The sequence below is a fragment of the Plectropomus leopardus genome, chromosome 6, assembly GCF_008729295.1.
Source record: "Plectropomus leopardus isolate mb chromosome 6, YSFRI_Pleo_2.0, whole genome shotgun sequence".
In the NCBI taxonomy this organism is placed as follows: Eukaryota; Metazoa; Chordata; class Actinopteri; order Perciformes; family Serranidae; genus Plectropomus; species Plectropomus leopardus.
This window is the reverse complement of record NC_056468.1, coordinates 5607900-5629810: the sequence shown is the minus strand read 5'-3', so window position 1 is coordinate 5629810 and position 21911 is coordinate 5607900. Positions and strand designations below refer to the sequence as shown.

Sequence of the window (21911 nt, the reverse complement as noted above, 5' to 3'; positions counted from 1 at the left end):
GCTTTTTCATATTGCTACAATGTATAATTTATGGAATAATTTGCATAGCCTCTGCTTAACCAAAGTAGATCACCAAGACGTATGCTGTTAGAGAGTGCATAACAGTGTTGTCCAACAGCTAAAGCTTGACCTTGTTACTTTCAGTTGTAAGTAAATTACATCACTCTGATTCGCAAACACATTTTTGCAAGGTAATCCCCCCCATCCCCCCTCTTTTCAAATATACTTCTAATTATATATAAATATGGCTTTTCACTATATACATATGTTTGGAAATCTGGGCCCTGAAGTACTCAAAAGAAACTTCATTTACCTCCACAGTGCCACAGTCACAATGCTCTCCTCTCTCCACAAAGCCGTTCCCGCAGACTGAAGGAGCCTCCAGAGTTCTGTAGTCGGGTTTGTCCAGCAGGCAGCCGGGGGTGCGGCTGATCAGGTATTTCTCGTAGTTGTTGCTGCTGCAGCTGCTAAAAGTCCGAGGAACATTCCAGCTGAGGATATAAACAACACATTTTCCTTGTCAAGTCTAAAGTCACATTCTCTGAAAGACAGAACTTTTAATGATGCCTTATTCTCCTCTACTTCTTTTAGCTTTACAACAAAGCCTCCAGGGAAATGTTTTTGAGTGAATCTAGCTTTTGTCATTTGTCTTTTTCACAGCAGACATTATAACCTGAAACAAATAAATGCTTTTATTGTTTACACCTGAGCTCACCAGAACACCTTCTGTTAAAAGAGTAATCCAGTGATTTAGAATTGCACTTAAATAACAATGTCAGACTCACAATAGACATTTTAGAACAAAATGAAGGTTACAATATTGTAAGCCTGGTTCTACACTACAGTGCAGATGAGGTACCTTTACTGACCCTCCTGGACTCTGAGTAATACTCCTGTCCAAATTATGAGCATTCATTTCCCCACTGAAAGTTGCATAAATACAGCCAGTCCATCAGGATGCATCTACCAAGTACGTTCAGACCCTGAATATGACACGGTCAGCTACACTGTAAAATCTGACAAGTTGATTTCACTTAAAGTCTGGGTAAAGTGATAATTAAAATGTGTTCCGAGTTTGTCACATCACAGAAAGATGTGTTATTAAACATCTGACCAAATTTGAATATGTAGTTGAAGTATGTAAAAGAAGATCTCACATCATGAAAAAAAGCACAGTATTCTCTGATCTGAAACGCTGGGGGCGTGTCCGCCGAAGGGGCGAAGGCCACGCCCAATCGCGGGACTATGTTAAAGATGTTTCTTGTTTTTCATACTGCTACATTGTCAGGGGCGGGCTTTGTGCTGAGTATAACTCAATTGCATCATCAAGCTATGGTTTTAGGCCCACCCAAAAATCTTAAAACAGGAAAATGAGGAAAAAACAGTCAACTGTCAAACTCCACAATTCAGTACTATATAGTAAATGGTCTTTGTAACATGTTTTCAACAGTCAGTTTCCAACATTTGGAATATGTTTTGAAACAAATCTCTAAATTCTCTTTACCCGGACTTTTATCTTGAAAACCGACTGCCTTGAAAATGGAAAGTAAGTATCACGAAATCCTAATTAACGTCTACTTTATTTAAGTGGTAAGTTTACTTGAAATTTAGCTGAATTTACTTTTGTAAATTGAAATTTTAATTTTGTGAAGTTGTTGCAAATTAAAAATGACAAGTGAAATTAGCTTGTTCTTTATAAGCGTTAGCAACTTCAGTCAATCCAGTTAGTCTGACTTAACTTGATCATGGAAAAGAGGATTCTGCCAATGATGAAGTTGGGAGATCTATGAGTTCTGTTTCGTTAACATGCTTAGGACTATATAAATATGACTGACTAGTATACAATTGGATAAATACAAATATGTATAGCACAGTATACCTGGTTAACTACAGTTGTAAAAAAAATTCATTAAACTTGTGATTTTTAAGTTGCAATAACTTGATTAATAGCTATATTTACCGACATTTTTCAAGGCAATCAGTTTTTTTTTAAAGTAAAATCAACTTATCTTACATTCTCTTCAGTGAGCAGCGTAGAATCAATTGGGGCCCTAGGTTTATGGCTCTGCTTGTACTAATACTAGGTAACAGAGGTTACAATGTTGTAGCCTTTTTTCTACCTCACACAGTTAGGGCTCTGCCCTCTAATGGACTCTATGGGTACACTGGGTGGATCCTGACTAGCAAAAGATGATCACTGGGCATCACATCACTGAAGAGAAAAGCATAGCTGATGGCATCATAAACCGCCTTATATACTGTGGGCACTGCATATTCAGTCAGGCACATCCTGTTTATGCAAATTTCAGTGGGCGTATGCGTGCTTGTGATTTGAGGAGAGTATTAACCCTAGAGTCCAGTAGAGGTCTCCACCAGTGTGATATAGAACTAATAACCCTGGTTCCTCACAGACTTACACCTCCTATGCAAATAAACGAACTGTGGGTAACAGTGAAGACAGAGGTCAATACAAAGCAGCCAAATATTAGTTGTGTGCTGCAATAAGGAAATCTAAATCCAGCTATGCAATGAAACTGGATCACAGATCTCACCCAGTAATACCTGATCAACATGGAAAAATCTTAAGGATATGACGTATTACAAAAAATGCCCTTGCTCCCTTCCAGATAATGACCATGACTTTCCAGATCAAAAAAATAAGACTCTGTTTACATTTGGTTTTAAAATGCATCTCCAGTAATCGCATGACAAGTGTAAAGCACACAATACAAGTGTAACCGACCACCAGTGCACATTGTGATCCGATCACTCAAACCACTTGCAGAGGTGGTCATATGCCAGTGCCACCCTTTTGCATCTGAAAGGACAAGGTAAGGGCTACGTCTAAGAGAATGAACATCAGGAAAGCAGCCATTGTGTAGCTCAATTGGCCTTGGTGTTTTTTGACAGGGCGACAGCTTCCCTCAGTGCTTCAAACTGTCCACCATCGTCCCTGTGCCAAAGTCTTCAAAGATCGCCTCCCTCAATGACTTCAGACCTGTTGTCAAAGCATTTGAGTGCATCATTCTACAATGCCTGAATCCTGCACCTCCTCATTCATGAATCCATATCAAATTGCCAAGCAAGCCAACCGGTTTGCTGAGGATGGAGTCAACTTAACTCTTAACCACACCCTGTAACACTGGGGATAGCCAAACACCTATACATGCTGTTCATGGGCTTTACTTCTACCTACCTATCCTAATTGATGCAACAGAATCAGCATTCTTCTTCTTTGTGTGTCACTCCAGCATCTGGATCACCTTTATAGATACACTTTTTGATTGAGGGTATTTTTCAACAGCTTTTCATACCTGAGTGCTGCAGCCATGATGCAGCTATCTCCAGCGCAAGCACAGGCACTAGAGTCATCGTGGTCCATGCCCAGGTTATGGCCCATCTCATGGGCCAGTGTCGCTCCCACTGCAATGGCCCGGTCATTGTGATCCTGAGAAGTGGAAGTCCCTACATTTAGTTACTTTTATCACCGTGTTACATTTGTTTTAAAGCAAACATGCAGCAAGGTTTGCCTGCTACCTCGTGATACAAATATATTTCCTCAATCTGCTAAGCATTGTGAGTTTCTGACCACAGTAATGTTCCCATGGCAGAGTCTAGACATGTCACTCTTTCACCATGTGAAAAAGGTTACACTTCCTCTTTAAAATACTAGATAACAGGATTTTAGATATTTGATGACATATTGATAATAATGGGGAACTTGGTAGGGAAAAATGTGATTTTTTATAGGAATGGATTATATATATATATATATATATATATATATATATATATATATATATATATATATATATATATATATATATATATATATATATATATATATATTAGTGCTGGGCATAGATTAATTTTTTTAATCTAGATTAATCTCACTGCAATCCTGTAGTTAATCTAGATTAATCTAGATTAAAATTATAGATTTGAATTTTGCCAAAGACATTCAAAATAATATCTATCTATCTAAATGATGAAAATGCATCACAAAATGCTTGAGAAAGCTGTTCTACTATAATATTTGGTAAAGAAAAATAATGTTCCATAAGATTTACTTTGGTGTTTAACTTTTTTTTATTTTGTTAAACACAGACATTTAGGAACACAGGTTCTGTCTCCATGTGGAAAAAGCTTTTTCCTGCTAACTGGAATGAACAGCAGAGGGCGCAGCCTCTGATAACATGACCCTAACTGAACTGTGGGCCTACATTAGAAGTCATGAAGAAGACCATTAACAGTCAGCAGCTTTGTGACACGGCTTGAGCCAATCACTCCAGTCACTCAGGCAGACCAGCTTCCGCCTTGTTCACGCCCCCTCCGCGTAATTCGACCAGGTATACATCCGCGCTACAGTGAAATTGGTGCCTTGCTCACTGTATAGACCCAACTTAGTGAATAGTTTATCGCGCGATAAGGAAATTATCGCGTGATAAGAATCCCGCGTTAACGCAGCACGTTAACGCCGTTAACGGCCCAGCACTAATATATATATATATATATATATATATCATTTGATTGTTTTCTGACACTAAAATAAATATGCAGAGGTGGGGAGATTTACACCGGCTGAATACCCTGACTACACAGTCCTGCCTCACTTTTTTGCTCTTATTGAGGTTTTGTCCCCTTCACCTTTTGTTACTCATACAATAATAATAAGTTCATGCTAGTGACACACTGAGGGATCGCTAAGATGCTAATGTTTAGCAAGTAGTATTCACCATCTTACTTACAGCATATCATGCTAACATTTAGCTATAACACAAGTACAGCTGAGGCTGATGGAAATGTCTGTATTTGCAGGTATTAGGTCATATAGTATTGGACATATTAAACATTTTACTAGATGAACAAAGATAAATAAAAAAAGTTAATACAATTCATCCTGTGGGGGACATGGATGAAGTGTCATCATCCAATAGTCTTCGAGATATTTTACTGCAAACTATAAAATTCAACTTCACTGTGTTGCTAAAGAAAAACCCAAGGGGTCGCCAAAGTTAGTAGGATACATCATCAGGGGATCATAAATGTCTGCACAGAATTGTATTGCAATACATCCCATCATTGCTAAGATCTTTCAGTCTGGACAAAAGTGGTGGACTAATCCACAGACAGACATTGTCATACATAGAGCCGAGCCATGCTATTAGAAAAATGTCCTCTCCTTGGGTATTGGAGACATAACCCTGCTTACTCTCCAACTCCTTCTATTACTCATTGTCTTTGTTAGTTGGGTTGGTTAAGTTAAGGCAAGACGAGTGATAGGTTAGGGTTAGGCTAAGAATCTCAGGGTAAGCCAATCAGAGGCAGAGAAAGACAGAGTAAAGCAGGTCATGCCTTCACCATCCAAGAAAAAACCCAATTTTCATGCTGTTGATGTGACTCAATATGAATTCCTTGTATGCTGACAATGAACCCATGCAAAACTATGTTGTTTACAAGGTATAACAACCACATAACAGATGGATCGAATGTTCTGCCATTGCACAAACACCTTACCTGTACTACTCCAACAGAGTGACCTGAGCAAAGAGTCCCAATGAAAGCCAGTCCAACAGTTGCGCCTTCAAAGTCGATACCACTGAAAGACAAGTGATGACGATATGAGAAACCCGTATACATGAATTGTGACAAGAACCATACCTATGGTGTATCAATTCCCATCCATCCATTTAGTTATCTATTTATTAATGTGATTTATTAATACTAATATCGCAACCCAATCACCAGAACTAATAAGGACATTGTACATGTCTGAAAACCACAGATATGTTTAATTTGCTTGTTATTAGGATGTGTTGAAACTTAGATACATTATTATATAAACAATGTTATTTCATAAAATGTAACAATGTAACAACAAAAGGGCTTACAATGCAAAGATATAAAACACACTAAAGCAATAAAAATAAACAGCACTTTAGAGTGAAAACTCTGTGCTTCAAAATTAAGTGTTTTTTCTACAAATACGTCATGTTCTCGAGTCACTCTAGGTCTATTCACAATGGACCCCCTCACTTTTGAACTGCTTTACATTTCAGAAATGTTGTGTTTAACATGTGATTAGGTTTAGGCACAAAAGCACTTGGTTACACTAAAAGATCATGTTTTGGCTTAAAATGCCTCATTTAGGGGTCACGAGCCCACCTGGAAATGCAGAAACATCTCTCTTTAAAACAACCACTTTTCATTCCAGTATCCCAACAGGAAACACATTAGTGTTACTTTTCATGGTATTATCCCTGCTTGAAAAAGTGTGATGGGTTGCAAAAAACACACCAACATTTAGGAGCTAAAAAGCTGTTGAAAACATAGTAATCCCTTTTTAAATCACAGACAGTTTCTCTAACAGTGGTCTGCATCTTGGCAGGCTTTGTGCCGAGGTGACAGACCATCCCCTCCACCTCCCAAAGACAAAGTCAGCTCATATTACATCATTGTAGAAACACTGATATGAATAAACATGTAATTGTTACAGATTTGTGGGTTGCAGAAACATACAACAGCATCAGCAGTCTCTGAGCTTTAGTTCATTATCGTGTTGATTTTCTCTTGTTTTCAGGGGAAAAAAAACAACTTTGCCACTCACACAAGATTGGGTATTACATGACTTAACAGGTCAACAGGAATTAACTAGCGCTACAGGGTGTGACAAAACAACCAAGTATTTCAAAGTCTCGGTTCTTAAATGTTCTCTTTGGCTGTTTGTGGGGAGTTTCCTCTGGCATCAACGACAAGTTCCGAAAAATTAAGGTTGGCAGTTCTGGTGAGCCAAAAGTAACTTTGAAATACTTGTTTGCTCAGCTTATCGGTGCGGCTTAAACACCTCTTTGTCATGACTGAAATAATACAGGCTATTGTTTAAGAGTTGCTGCCTGGAGGAAATTGCGTGTGACTGTCATTCTACAGCCTTCTGTGTGCTTAACTGAAATTTGAATGTGAAGTATACGAATGTTGTTTGTGACATCAAATCTAGTGATGAAGACAATTATGTCCCAATATGCTAATATACAAAGTTACACAAAGCATGATGAAGAAACTTCCAGTATGTTTTCTATGATACAAGGACAGATGTACCAACCCTTTAATGACTTATCCCAAAATGACCCAACATTTCTGTAGCCCCGTGTGAAATCCCAAATAAATGTATTTATTTAAGATCAAACTGCACATTTTAGAGTGGCCTTTTATTGTGAAAACCCAGTGCCACAACTTTATCATTTCTAGAATTTCAGGACTTTGGGGGCCTGGCCTAGATCTGTGGAGAGGGGTGTGATGAGATCCTCCCTGTGGTTTCTTTTCTTTTCTTTTTTTTTTTTTTTTTAAGAATAAACTCTATTTGAATTATTTTTATACACTCTGGTACCTTATTTACCCTTAAATATATATTATTTTTATTTATGAATTGTGATGTTAAAAATATTAGTAGCTGTCACTGATTAGTATTGAGTAGAAACAGACAACTTGCAACTTCTATCATTAAAAATACTGTGACTAGAGTTGGAAAAACAGTTTACTGTATGGATTTATGTGTGTTAACAGTGGTGGAAGTAAATTTATCCAAGTATTAACTGAATGACTGATAATTAGATACAGGGCTTTCTTTATTTTTATTTTTTATGGCATTATATATATCCTATGCATTTAGATTTGAAGCTTTTGATAAAACTTTCAGGGCTGAAGCCTCAGATGCTCAGGGCTAATGATGCTATGTTTAATCAGTCTAATTTTTTTTTAAAAATAATTAAGAGACATTATATTTAACCATTTACAACATTTGAGAGTTTGGTTCCACCTATTGAGACTGACCTGATAAGATGCGCGTTGTCATGCTTTTTCCTTTTCAACAGCTCAGTGTTCCTCCACGTCATGAAAGCGTTCAGGTTGGCTCCGGCTGGGGGGGTCACAGTGATCAAATCACGATTTGACCAGATTTCCAGCCCCACCAGAGCAACGAAGGTCCTCAGGGGCTTGTATGCCTGCAAGGAAGCATGACATCACCAGAAACAAACCATGAGAAATGATTTGTCTACACTGCTAACAAAAATGACACTTAGATTACAGCTGATTGTTGGTTATGTGTCATTTATGATATAAAATGTCCCAGAAATAGCAGAAGCACTGACTCACCATGTTGACAAAGTTGACAATTTCAAAGACCCTCTTTCTCAGCTCTGTCTGATCTCGCTTACTCTTCACATACTGAAACACAAAGTTAGAGCCAGGTCACATCCTCATTCTCAGCAATTGATTCATTAACAAATTCCCCACATGATTCATGATTACACACGGATTTTGACCCAAATAACGTGATTTTTATCAAACCCAAATATTGGATAAGATGTACCAACATTAGCCATGTCAATTACAAATCAATAAATGAATAAATAAAATTAAAAATAAAATAGAAAAAAAATTCCTCACTGCTCGATTATCAGCAACGAGGAAGAGCTCGATGTATTTCTGTTGGTAGACAATAGATGAACCCTGGAGGATAAAAAAAGCAGATAAAGACACCTTTTAGTTCATATCCTCTTTAAGCTTTTAAATTGTCTTAAAAAGACTTGTCTCATCTTGTCTTGTAATTAGACTGAAGGATGTGTTAGGATCTTCTTTGCAGTGGTGTTACCGCTGATCTGGAGCGACTCCGGCTTGTTGGAGGTTCGTAGTCGTCGCTCCAGCTGGTGTTAGTGACACCACAAACTGCAGGTGTGAAGGTCTTGTTGTCAAAAGTCATCACTGCATGATCCCCCTCATCTCCTCCAGACAGGGGCTCAATCAGGTACCTCTGGGCAGACATTCTGAAGTAACCCCTAAACCGAGATCACACCAGTTAGGCTTTTACACGACAGACATTGCTCTGAGGCAGGAATTAATCCACCTGTTGAGTCACAGCTCACTTAGTGGAGCCATTTTGGGTTTGGTTTTTTTTTTTCTGAAGAGCAGGTTAGCTATCTGACAATCATACAGTAACTGAACTTAAAATTGGAATACTCGTGTCGCTGCTCATGATTTAACTGCTCTGTATCATATACAGTTAGGTACTCTAATCCACTGGTTCCCCATTTGGGGTCAACAGTGGCACCCCCCAAAATTTTTCTTAGTGGCCAGATGGGGCTAATGAAAATCTTGGGGTGGCACACCAAAAGTAAACTTCATGACTGATTTTTAGGAATTTGACTATAGTAAATCACTCAAAATGTAAAGTTAAGAAATCGCATACTGATACTTTGGTTTATTTTCTTTTTTGAATTTACTAGTGATCTTTTGTACACTCAGTTTGGTTGCATGAACATGAATGATCCATTTATGAGGCTTTTCCTGGTTATGATCATAGTCATGCACATTGGGAAATCAGATTATTCATTATTATTTCCCATGTACAGCTCAGTTTCTTTCTATGAGTACTCAAGCAGTATATGGTGTTTACATGCTTAAACACATTAACAGGATACTCCAAAAACCCAAACATAAACACGTTATTCATGTCCACGTAAACGCACTCATAGGCTAATACTGGTACAATTAACTTTTTGAGTTCCACAACAATGCTGTTTTTATGTGTTATGTATCTGTACATGTTAGGTGATTCATTGTTCTTTAGATAGGCTGACTGTTCTCTCCCTAACAAGACATCTTAAATTACAAGGCCTACTTTGAAATAGAACTCATTTTTATTTCGGTATCTTGAGGTGAGAGCTTAAGAGACCCCTTTGAAAATGGCAAGGCCAAATGCTCCCTTGCAAAAATTTAGTCTAAGTGTTGTTGCAGAGTTGTTTAGCCCAGACAACTCATGCTGACACAGTTGACATCAATGGATGCCTAAGGTTGTCTAGTTTCACAGAATATCACTACCTCGCACCCCCCTTGGGGTGCCACTGTGGGTCAGAACCCTTCCTAATATAAATCTAAAGGGGCTAAATTTTTAGTAGGTTAAGGAAGTTTAAAAATTGTATTAATTAATTACTTTTGGACTTTGCTACATCATTTCTCCAATCATAGATCATAAGAAAAAAAACCGTTCTTTCAGTATAGTACTTAAGTTTAGTACTTCAGTAAATGTTCTTACAGGTTCACTGCTTGTTTCTGCTTGCCTTAAAGATCAAAAAGAAACAAGACCTCTATTACATCATTACAAACTGAAAATTGGAATCTCGGGGTTCATCTCTTGAGGTTTAATCCACCTTATTATGTTAGCACGAGGTTAATTCTGTTTATAATGAGAATGTGAAATTTCACAGTATGTGATATTCATTCATTGAATATTGTCATGCATTGAACATCGAATAATGTCGCATATTCTTTATCTGTACTTCCTAACTTGATATGTAAATATCCCGGTGCCTCTGTAATCATCTGTAATCTGTCAATTAACTCCACTGACTCCACGGCATAACAATGTCTTCAACAACAACTACAGGTCCTTTTTTGGTGGTGTGGGGTGGGTCTCGGTTTGTTATTGTGTTCTTGGTTTATTTTCTTTCTTTATGACTTTTTTTTCTTTTTTTCCCGTCTTTCAAGTGCAGCATCTTGGATTACGATGCCAGTGACATCAATCACGATGACTGGCATCCCGACCCAGGAGGTTGTGGGAGGCAGAAGACAAAGCAAAACTGCTTGTTTTGCTGGTTATTGTGAAGGAAAAACGTCTGTAAAATGTAAACTGTTGAAAATGCTGCATCTGCCCTGCCTTCACAAATAAAAACAGTTGGGAAAAAATTATATGTATATATATATAAAGGGAATAAGATTATTGTGAGATGATTTAAGGACAACTTACTCTTATGAAGTAAGGTTCAAGAGGACAGTTTTGAGGGCTCACCTGAGTCCATCACAAGTGCTGATGCTTACAGATGATTCGCTGTCATTCACAATGCTCCCATGATAGTAGCAGTGATCCTGGTAATGACACGAGCATTAAGCACAATTTTTTTTACAGTCAAAGAAATGCTTGCCGAATAGAAGGTTTGTCACATCCTCTGTATGGGGAACTGAAAATCGATTACCAAAGCGAAACACTTACGATGTCATTGGGAGCTGTGGTGACTTGAGTGCCATCATCCCTGTAGTACGTCTCGGTGTAGTCTTTGGTGAGTAATTCACTGATGATAAAAAATAAAAATAAACTGCCATCATGTTGTACCCCCGTAGTCTATATGACTGAATTGATTTAGTTTTGGAATTTGGGAAATCACGCCAGATGTTCATATAGAAAACAACTGAGTTCAGCAGTAATTTGCAAATTTGTAATAAAAAATAATTACATTGTAAGGCTGTAAAAATCTGTCAAACAAAAGAAATAACATCAGTGTGCCTAACTGCAAAGATGAGAACCAACGGCATGAAAATCTATTTTTGTGAAAAAAAAAAAAAAAGAGAAGTAAAATCAGGAAGTAGCACTGAAACATTTTCACATTTTCACATATCACTGACACAACTTCTTATCATGTTATGACCTGCTTTTCCTCTGGCGTCACCATCCAGTGAACCAGCAGCACTTGATGTCGCCTCTGAATACTCAACACTCAACAACACTCAACAAGCGATCAATATTTTTAGATATTCATTAACACTGGATCGAGAGTTTTATTACTGTTCGTTTTTGACAGAGGCATATTTTTAGGGAAGTGAAAACTTACTCATTTTTTTCTAGTTGCATTTCGATGTCTCTTCCTCCCACAGTCATTGCGTACTTCACAGTCTCAGGCCTGAGATTCTGCGGAAAAGAAATATTTATTCTTATTTTTAAATAACTGACATCACAACCATAGCTTGATTGCATATGCAGGTCTGCACGAACACTGTCACCTACGTAAATCTTAAAAAGTTGAATGTACCTCCGTGTGTCTTTTTCTAACTGTGTGAAGTCTGACGGGTCGAACCACCTCATAGCTTTTCATCTCCTCAAAGTCATGCCCATGGCTTTCTGTGGAGACACAAAAAACATCATTACATGTTGTGTTAAGAAAAATGTGCTCATTTTGATAATGTTTTAACTAGAATCAACTGTTTTATAAAGGTTAGGGTTGGGTTTATGCATAGCACTGTGAAGAGTCACTTCACAGTGAGGGCTTCAATATCACTCAAATACTCCCCAGCACTCCCTGGTATGTCCCCCAGCTGTAAATTTGAAATGGGGAAGCATTTTAATTTGGCAGTTTTGATTTAAAAAAATAAATAAATAAATAACAACCTCGATAAATATGTGAATAAACAGCAATAAAAAATTGGAATAGATACATATTCTAAAACTTCTAGATCTATATACATCTGTTCCAGATAAGTAAGAACGTGAAAAATTAGAGCTTTAAAATAGAGAGACACACACACACACACACACACACACACACACACACACATACGTGTATGCCTTACATGCAATGAAATATAAATTAGAAAATATAAATGCTCACGATAATAAGCGCTGTAAGGGCTGAGGTTAAGGTTAGTCCAGCACTTAACCAACTGCCTCCTTTTTTGTGCTAACTAAGTTAGGCTTAATATGTCCCATGCATTATTCCATTCTAAATGAAAAAATACATTGGCATTGCCTTCAAATAAGTGTGGGAAAAAAGTGCTGTAGGTATGGAAACATTTGTGGTCATGGTTAAAATCACTTGAAGAACCACGTCAATAAGATTTGAGAAATATTGTTGCTAAACATATTTTGGTGCATCAAGCCAACATCCTGCTGACCTTTTTTTTTGGCAGAGTTTAAACAGAAACATCATTTCACATTAAGAATTGTAATTCGTTATTTCCACAGCCTAGAAAAATGTCATTAACATTTGTGAACATAAGCTAAGACATAAGCTACTCTCTCTCAAAGAAACCAAAGAAGTCTCAAACTGTTAGTTTTCTTCTTTTTTTTTTTACACTCAAATGAGCTTTATTATATTGTAGAATTCTCATTTCTGAAACAGAAAATGTACCTGTATATTCATTCCCTGACTGCTATCAGTGTCATCTACAACATCTTTCACCATTCATTGTCTATGGAGCAGCTCTTGACCTAGTAACAAATTTGAGTTTAAGCACTCTAGTTTTGGATCTGGGAGACAGTTATTTTTTGGACTGACCATAGGAATATGAATTTAAAAACGGCTGTAGTTTCCCTTATTTTTAAGATGATTTTTTTGGCTTTTTATGCCTTTATTCCATAAGACAGGTTAAGCGTGAAAGGGGGAGAGAGAGAGGGGATGACATGCAGCAAAGGGCAGAGGTCGGAATTGAACCCGCGACCACTGCGACGAGGACACAGCCTCCATACATGGGGAACCCGCTCTATCCACTGAGCCACTGGGTGCCACACATAGTTTCCCTTTAAGCATACGTTGCAGTACAGTACTACCACATGTGATCTTCTAGCAAAGCACAAGGACCTAAACTTGTCTTCAAACGTAATTAAACATCTTGTCATTCCATACATTTGTATTGACAAATCCAAATTGTTTCATATTTGTGTGATGGATGCAGTGTTTTGTTTTGAGTTTTTTTTAACATAGAAGTTAGAGGTAAAATTCAATTATCTGATTTCTTTAAATTGTGGTTTTCCTTTCCAGCTGACAAGAGAAACACCCAAATGATGTATCTAACATGGAATGGACTGCACTTGTTTAATGCTTTTTTATTCTCCTGACCACTCAAAGCACTTTTACACAACATGTCACATTCAAACCATTCACACACACATTCACAAGGCTACCATACACAATTCACTTGCTCTTGCACTCACACTACAGTGATGCAGCATTGGGAGCAGTATGGGGATCAGTATGTTGCCTAAGGATACTTCAACATGTTGCCAGGAGGAGCCAGGGATCAAATCACTGACTTTAGAGGATGACCTGCTTTACCTCTTATCCACAGCCGCCCTTAAATCATAGACTATAAAAATAATGGATGTAGCTACTGTGACGTCAGCCATTGGTTTATGGATTACCGTTTTAAAGCCTCAAAGTCCATGCCATATTGGTTTTTGGAGCCATAAGTGACCATATTTGCGAGGGGTGGATCTGATTGAGGAGCTGAGGATACTATCGGCAGACAGCCTGTCACTCACAGTGGCCCTCAGCTTAAAGCTTTGAAAAAAACAGGTGAGTTATATAAACCCTGTACACTTGTCATGATGGTTGAAATTAGCAAGAGAACAAAACCATTTTTTGTACCAGGCTATAAACATGTTTTTTTTCTGCTAATATGTTGGGCATTTTAACATAGGAGGTCTATGGGGAGTGACTCGCTCTTGGAGCCAGCCTCAAGTGGTTATTAGAGGAACTGCAGTTTTTGCCACTTCTGTGTTGGCTTAATTTTTCAACCCTGGGCGTCTCTGCTTGGCCATGAAGGTTAGCTTAGCATAAAGGGGGAAACGGTTAGCTTGAATCTGTCCAAAGATAACAAGTCCACCTACCAGCGTTTCTAAAATATTGTGTTTGTTTACATAAACCAAAGCACAAAAATGACATGTTCAGGCATGAGAAATGTAACAATCTCCTCATCTAATTGGTAGGAACGCAAATATTTGTGTTTCATATCAAACTAAAAGTTTGTTGTTTTCTATATGAACATTCATGTGGAGTTTATTTAGAAGCTGAGTCGATAACTCCGGGTTCTTTTTTACAGTCTGACACCTCCTGTGACCCCATCTGCATACTAATGACCCCATACGGGCCGTGAGCCTAAGGCTGAGAAACTGGTCTTGCCCCTGGCCTATGCAGAGAGGACAAAGACAAACATTGACACAGCTGTTTTACCACAAGTTTAAGTCTGCTCTTTTTTAAATGACAAAAACTAAAGCCAGCAGAATGATTACAGCTACAGACTGGATCCTTTGATGACATATAGTTATGGATATAAGCTATTTATATCACATTTACAGCAGATTGGAGATAAAATTAGGACAAAATACTTGCTAATGCTTGCCTGTATGCCCCTGGGTGTTTCTGGCTCAAGCTTAAACACTTGAGTAACCAGCCTGTTCAGTAATTACGGGATTCAATGTTGCCTCTGCTTACTAACCCATGACGCATTAATATGAAGTGTATACAGTATCAACACAGCACCTGAAGCTCTGTCATGGAAACCAGGGATCGGTGGAGGGGTTCTTTGACAACCTTATCGGCAGGAACACTGAAGGCTTTGTGTGCAGGAAAATGTGGCTGTCCTTTTATCAGACTAATCATGGTAAACATACTGTTTAACTACTGCAAGGGTGTCATTTACATTGGTGTCCCCTTCACTTTCTAAAATAGCATTTATTCTTTTCATACTTCCAGTTGGTTTCCTACCAAAGTGTCTGAACATTGTTCACTTATGGGGTTTTTTTCTGACCTGCATTTCACCTCTCAGGCTTCACAGACTGCTTTGCTGTATTACTACCCCAAAACCCTACATGAATTCAGATTAAAAAAGAAAATAATCTGCATTTAAGTTAAAAAAGAAATTAATGGGTCATATTCTAAGGCTAAAGCAAGGAATCACTGAGCACACTGTAATTGTAATAAAGATGCAACATTATCTATTATTGCTGTCAGTCACATTATTTTCAATAGCATCATACATCAGCAATACAAGATATTTTTTTACAAGAATTTATATATATTCTTTTATATATATATAATCAATCAATTTAATAATTTTCTCTCTTGATTGTTTGCAGTTTGTGTATAGATGTGTTTAATATGGCAAAAATGCACAAATTGAGTAATCTACAAACAAATTACATGATATATATGTATTTTATAATAATAATAATAATAATAATAATAATAATAACAGTAATAATAATAATAATAATAATAATATTATTATTATTATTATTATTTATCATTACTATTATTTTACCTATTACAATTAAATACATTACATACACAGTCTCACATTTGTTGTCGAGTAAATTTGTGCATTTTTTTTCCCATATTAATAAAACTGTATGGAAAAAAACCTTTCTCCACCTCTTGCGTTCTCTGTTGATTTCATCAGTTCCTGAACATGAAACTCTTCTTCCCTAAGTTCATTGTTGGCATCTTCCACCTTATCTTGTCCTCTCCACAACATAAAAAAAACTATTTTAGCAATCCTGGTTCTTCCCAGTCAGCATACGTTGGCTCAAGGAAATGACTGAGACATTCTGAGTCACGGTTACCTGTCTGCCAGGAACACAGTGGCACCTGAGAGGGTGGTGCCTTTGTTGTGATACAAATTCCAGCCTAGTAAGTGTGTCACAATATTAACAGTGTGTTTAAAGTAATTCTCTTAGACTAGGAAACATTTTTAGACAGTAATGAGTGTGCTTATAATTTAACAACAGCAATGACAGGTCATTGTTTAGCAAGATATTACACCAGGCAGGATAAAGGCACACTGTCACTGTCTAGAGCATTTCCTTCCTAATCACCTGTGGCGAAATTTAATTGCACTAGGACCAAAAAGTTCCATTATCTCTGATGCAAACAAGATAAAGTCAGCCCAGTATATATCAACTATATTTTCTGGTGGAGACAGAAATCATTATCCTGAAGCTAATAAAAGTATAGTGTCTTCAAAGAACATTCACAGTCATTTTATTACAATTTCTGATATCACACTTTTTACTTTATGCTCAGTAACAGAAAACCAAGAGTTAAAGTGCTGTGAATAAATAGGAGCTAGGCTTTAGTTATTAATTAGCCACCATGCAGAGAGGAGGTAACAGTATCTGGTGACTTACCTGAAGGTTTGAGGGAGGCATTTAGGATGAGGACCCACAATAGGAGTGTTGGCATCATTGTCCAAGTGCAGACAGTCCCTGTAACAGAGCAGATCGGCACTCTGATCAGGCTTTATGCTGTCTACCTGCATGCTATTTTGCGAGGCCACACCTTCGCCTGCCTTCCAGGACCTGTCACAGCTACTTCCTCTTTGACAACACATCTACAGCATGCTCACAACCAGCCTGAACACGCCCCTGTTTCTCTTCAAGAATGCAGGAAGAAAACCATCAAAAACAGTTGTGGGTAAAGTTTAACTTGCAGTCTCGCACATTAAGTTTCATGACATTCATATCAGATTACAGAGCAATAAATGATATATATTTTAAGACAGTAAATTTCCTACCTTTTTGCAAGATAAGATTTTAACCACTTCGTCTTTTTTTAGACATAAAAGCCATAAATCAGCTGTTTGACTCATACTGCATTGTGGTTGCCCGACTCACAATACTTCAGCCGTATGGTAATTTCCACACACGTCACTTGTCACGCTGCCGTCACTGCATTAACTGTCACAACATTTGGTTAAAAAAAGACCCTAAAATCTGCAGCAGCGTGGATGCTCCTTCCTCTGCTTGGTCCGTCACCCACTGAACACATGCTTGGAGTCACAGCAGAGGCAAAGTGTAAGAAGACAATAAGGCCAATGTGCGTGCTCCCTCAGCGGCAGGCCGGGACAATTCAGGACACAGATCAGTGTTTTGTGCCTCAGTAGGTGGAACGCAGTGGAGTTAAAGTAACACTGTAACAGTTTCATAGACACTAAGTCTAAGATTTTCTTACTTATTTTCAGTATAATTGAGCTTATAATCCGTTCATGCAGCTCTTACTGTAACATCAGGTGTATTGGTGGTTTTGTTATATACATATATACATATTTGCAGTTTGATAGGAATGATCACAATTATAATGGTTATCTCTGAAAACCTTCACAAGTCAATGGGTAAAGAGTGGCAACAGGACTAAAGTAACTACAGTATTTTGTAACCCTGGTTCTATTAGCACAGGCAGAGCCCTCTGCTGGACCCATTGGGTAATACTTCTCTAATCACAGCACATTCACACACAGAGAAAAGTAACAGGCCAATCAGGATGTGACTACCTGATTACGTGCAGACCCCACAGTATACAGGGAAGAAGATTCCCGCCATCAGACAAACTACATTAGTGATACTCAACTTATGGCCCGCAGGCCAAATCCCTGACAGGGTGCTGAGTGGCCCCCCAACAATTTTCTAATTCACAATGAAAATAAAGTGATTCACACTATAAATTGTTTTTGTACTTTTAGTATACATAAGGTGCCAGCATCAAAACAGCTTCAAAATAGAGCCTGTTTATCAAAAAGAGTGCCAGTGGAGGATCCACTTCAACCCTCGACATAGGTTTGAGTTGACTGATTTGATTTAATTTTATTATTGTGTCATGCATAAACAATATGCCCTGCCCAACGGGCTTACAAGACACCATTAAGAAAACAAAAAGACCAGAAACCAAAAGCAGACGATGATAAAACTAACATTAACTCAATAAAACATCCTGACGTTTCTTCCAGGCTTTAGAGACATAAGTGGCTAACTTACAGACATCGAAAGTAAACAAGCATTCCATCCTGTCATCATCAGTGCTCCAAAACATTTCAGGATTTTGAACGTAAATTTCATTCATCAAAGGTGATCTTAACTCATCATAAAATGTACAATATAACAGGAAATGAGATTCATTCTCAGCTCCTCCTGAATCACAAAGTTCACACATTCCTTGTTCCTCTGGGTTGTTTTTAAATCTGCCGACTTCAAGAGCCAGAGGAAGGATTTCTGTTCTTAACTGAGCGACTAAACATCTCTGACTTTTTGTTAAGTTCGCTTCAACATAAAATTCTGTATATTCATGCTTGATTTGAATATATGTCTGTAATTTAGGCTTTAACAAGATGTCATTTAACCAATTTCTCCAAAAACAGCAAAAACAATTCTGCAATTTACTCCAAAGAAAAATGTTCTTATTGATCCTGTTATCAGACATATTAATAAAACGATTCCACAGTCTGATCATTCCACATTTCCTTCTTATTAGTCCAGGAATCAAACCCATGTCACCTTGAGCTGCTAAAGAAGGTGCAAATTTATGAATGCCCAGGAAACAACGTAAAGCTCTGTTCGGTATAGAATCTGAAGTTGTGCTCTCTTTAAATCCCCATACCCCCGCAGCATAATTCAAAATGGGAGAAACACAAGCATCATATAGTTTAGAGTAGGTGGAATATCCAAGATCTTTGCATAATTTTAACTTATTAACAACAGACCCCAAAGCTCTACTAGCTGAACCAGCCAAAAGTTTAATTCTATTTTCATAAGTTAAAAATCGATCAAGCGGAAATCCCAAATATTTATACTCAGGTGTATATTCTAATGTCATATTCCCAAATGTGAAAGTCTTCCTGCTTCTTGGAAACTGTTTTTTCTAAAGTGAATTATCTGAGATTTACTTTGGTTTACTGAAAGCCTCCGTTTGTAACAACAAGTGTGTAATAGATTTAACATGTTCTGTAAATCCTCTTTTGATTCAGCCAGTAGATCAACATCATCTGCGTACAACAAAATACCCACAGTTAAATCATTCAAGTGTATTCCTAGATTAGCATTAATAATTTTAAGTGCCTGTTTAACACCAAAGGGGGTTCTGAACCAGCCTGTAGATGATTTACTTGAACACATCAACAGAGCAACTATACATTGATCTTGATAAAATTTGCTGTCCACCGCTGCTTCTAATAATTTTAACGAAAGTAGGTCTCTATTTATCCAATCAAAGACTTTTTGGAAATCCACAAAACATACAAAACATACAGTGTCAGCCTGACATTCAGAGTATTAGAATATATTTTATAAACTGTACTACGAAGACTGATTCCTCTGTAGTTTAGTGGTATATTAGGATTACTTTCAAATTATTTTGGGATAAGTATGATAATGGATTTATACCACGCTGAGGGAACAATACTGTATTTAAAGCAAAATCTAAATTAACCGAAAAGTGTGTCTAAAAGAGGTGGTGACTTTATTTGGGATTTGTTCTACACCTACAGCTTTTTTCAAATTTGATCCGTTTATAGCTGATCTTACTTCCTCCACGGTAATATTATTATTCCAAATTTAATTTGATGAGTAATGTCCCCGATTCATATTTCTCTCCATATCATCCTTAGATTTACATGCATCTTTAAAAAAAAGTATCATCAAAAATAGGTGGAATATGACCTCCAGAATATAAATTGGCAAAATCCTGCCCTCACTTCAATACAAACTCTTTTCTGCATTATTTGTCTTTAATTCCATAACTTTTGAAGGTGAAAGTTCCAGTACAGCTTTGAGCTTCTCTTTACCTGCTGAGATTTATTTTTAATTAAATTTCGCAGTTGACATTTGTTGACTTCTAAAGTTAACATATCACAAAATCCATTATACCATCTATCAATACTACTTTGTGAACTTTCACAAGTTTCGAGTTGTCTAATTAATTCTGATAATTCAAAGTGACACACGTTGGAGGACAGAAAATCCTCAGGAAGAAGAGTGTTTCTTCTTCTTTGGGTTGTGAAACTGTTATGTTTTCTTCTGCTATTGCAACTCTAGCTTTGAATGTTAATAGCAATAAGGAGTGGTCAAGTAAGCGACATCTCTCACCAATGAGATTAATACAGGTTGCAGCATTTTGATCCATAAGCTCTGTTGCTGTAATTATTTCAAAGGCTAGACAGGACTCAAGGCAGTTATGAAGTGTCACTATATAATCCACTGCAGCTTTTCCTCTTACTGATATGGAGCTGAAGTTATCATTATTCATATTTTACCTACCATTTAAAACACAACATTTAGAATCCCTCAGAAATTCAAGAAAGGATTCACTGTAAGTATTACAGCACAAACTAAGGCCACTCTTGGTGGAACGTTGTCTAAATCCCCAATACAGTCCTCTTTATCAGCAAATTGACTGTTGAAGTCACCACAGATATAGATTGCGTCCGTGTCCAAGGAATAAACCTGGTTTAATAAACAACTGAAAAATGAATTAGAGTCTCTCCCTCTTACAGATCCATCAGGGGACAGATAACAAGAGTAAATCACAAAGCTATATTGCTGACCCCTATGTTCAAACCGCACTCCAATAATACCATCCACAGATTTGTTCACAACATTATTTTTAAAGTGTTCAAAAAGTTCCTTTTTAACTAAAAGTCCAACTCCTCTGGAGCCCTTTGGAGCACGTATGTGTCTGTTTCTGTTGTTTCCGTACCACGTGTAGCCACTTAACGCAAAAGCATCACCACTGGATATGTGTCTCATTAAGGGATATAATATCTGTATTTAGCGACTGTAGTAATAAGCTTCTAAGCTTGTCATTTGTAATAGTCCAGCTATTTACATTCCAGTGAGCTAAGAAAAACAGGATGGATCTTACAGGTTGGGCAGCAGCTCCCCAGCATATTTTTGCACTGGCGCTTCGCTCACCTCTTGCAGGTGCTGTTGCCTCCTGTGCACCTCATTTGATGAGCCTCCCGTTCCCTGACACATACATATCCTTCCTGAGTGGTAGATTCCACAGAAAAAAATTAAAGTTGGATTCCATGAGTCGATCACTGTGTGACTTTGCTGATTGAACATGCACCTTTTGAAAATTCATGTTGGATTTCAGGTTATGCTTCCCACGCAGCACTGCCACCTTTTCGCTCACCGAGGCAACAGCGCCTTTCACCACACCGGGGGCCCGTACCTCTGGCTCGCAGTCTCTGCATTGCAACTGGTGTCAAAGTTTGCTCATTCAGCTCTTTTTCAATGTTATCCATTTTCATCTGAATCACTTTCATCTCTGTCAGAAGCAAGTTTGTCTCCTTATCCGTGTCTTTGTCCTGCACTCACTGATTTGTTTTTTTTAAAATTATTTGTTTTTAACTATAAAAAGTCTCGATTACACACAAATGTTTGTCAGAGACCCTCCTGTCCACGTCTGGCCTGGTCTGACGTCACCAGTCACTGGTGCCAGCTAAGTAACTAATGTCCTAAAATCCTAGAAACATCCTAAATCCTACATGTGTCCTAAAATCCTAGAAATGTCCCAAGATCCTATAACTGTCCTAAAATTTAA

At 37.7% G+C, this 21911-nt stretch overlaps 1 protein-coding gene across 1 annotated transcript in view; it reads right to left on the bottom strand.

Moving 5' to 3' along the window:
• The window catches only part of adam28 (ADAM metallopeptidase domain 28), a 28144-nt gene extending 11015 nt beyond the window's left edge, over positions 1-17129 (bottom strand). Inside the window, exons 1-13 of the mRNA XM_042488246.1 lie at positions 17113-17129; positions 16727-16804; positions 11856-11944; positions 11658-11734; positions 11042-11120; positions 10841-10917; positions 8648-8831; positions 8443-8505; positions 8149-8220; positions 7828-7997; positions 5518-5599; positions 3315-3448; positions 314-491 (exon numbers count right to left, since the gene is read on the bottom strand). Of these exons, the coding sequence (XP_042344180.1) occupies positions 314-491; positions 3315-3448; positions 5518-5599; positions 7828-7997; positions 8149-8220; positions 8443-8505; positions 8648-8831; positions 10841-10917; positions 11042-11120; positions 11658-11734; positions 11856-11944; positions 16727-16784 (1263 nt within the window). The 5' untranslated portion in view covers positions 16785-16804; positions 17113-17129. The remainder of the gene's footprint in view (positions 1-313; positions 492-3314; positions 3449-5517; positions 5600-7827; positions 7998-8148; positions 8221-8442; positions 8506-8647; positions 8832-10840; positions 10918-11041; positions 11121-11657; positions 11735-11855; positions 11945-16726; positions 16805-17112) is intronic.
• Between the last annotated feature and the right edge of the window lie 4782 nt (positions 17130-21911).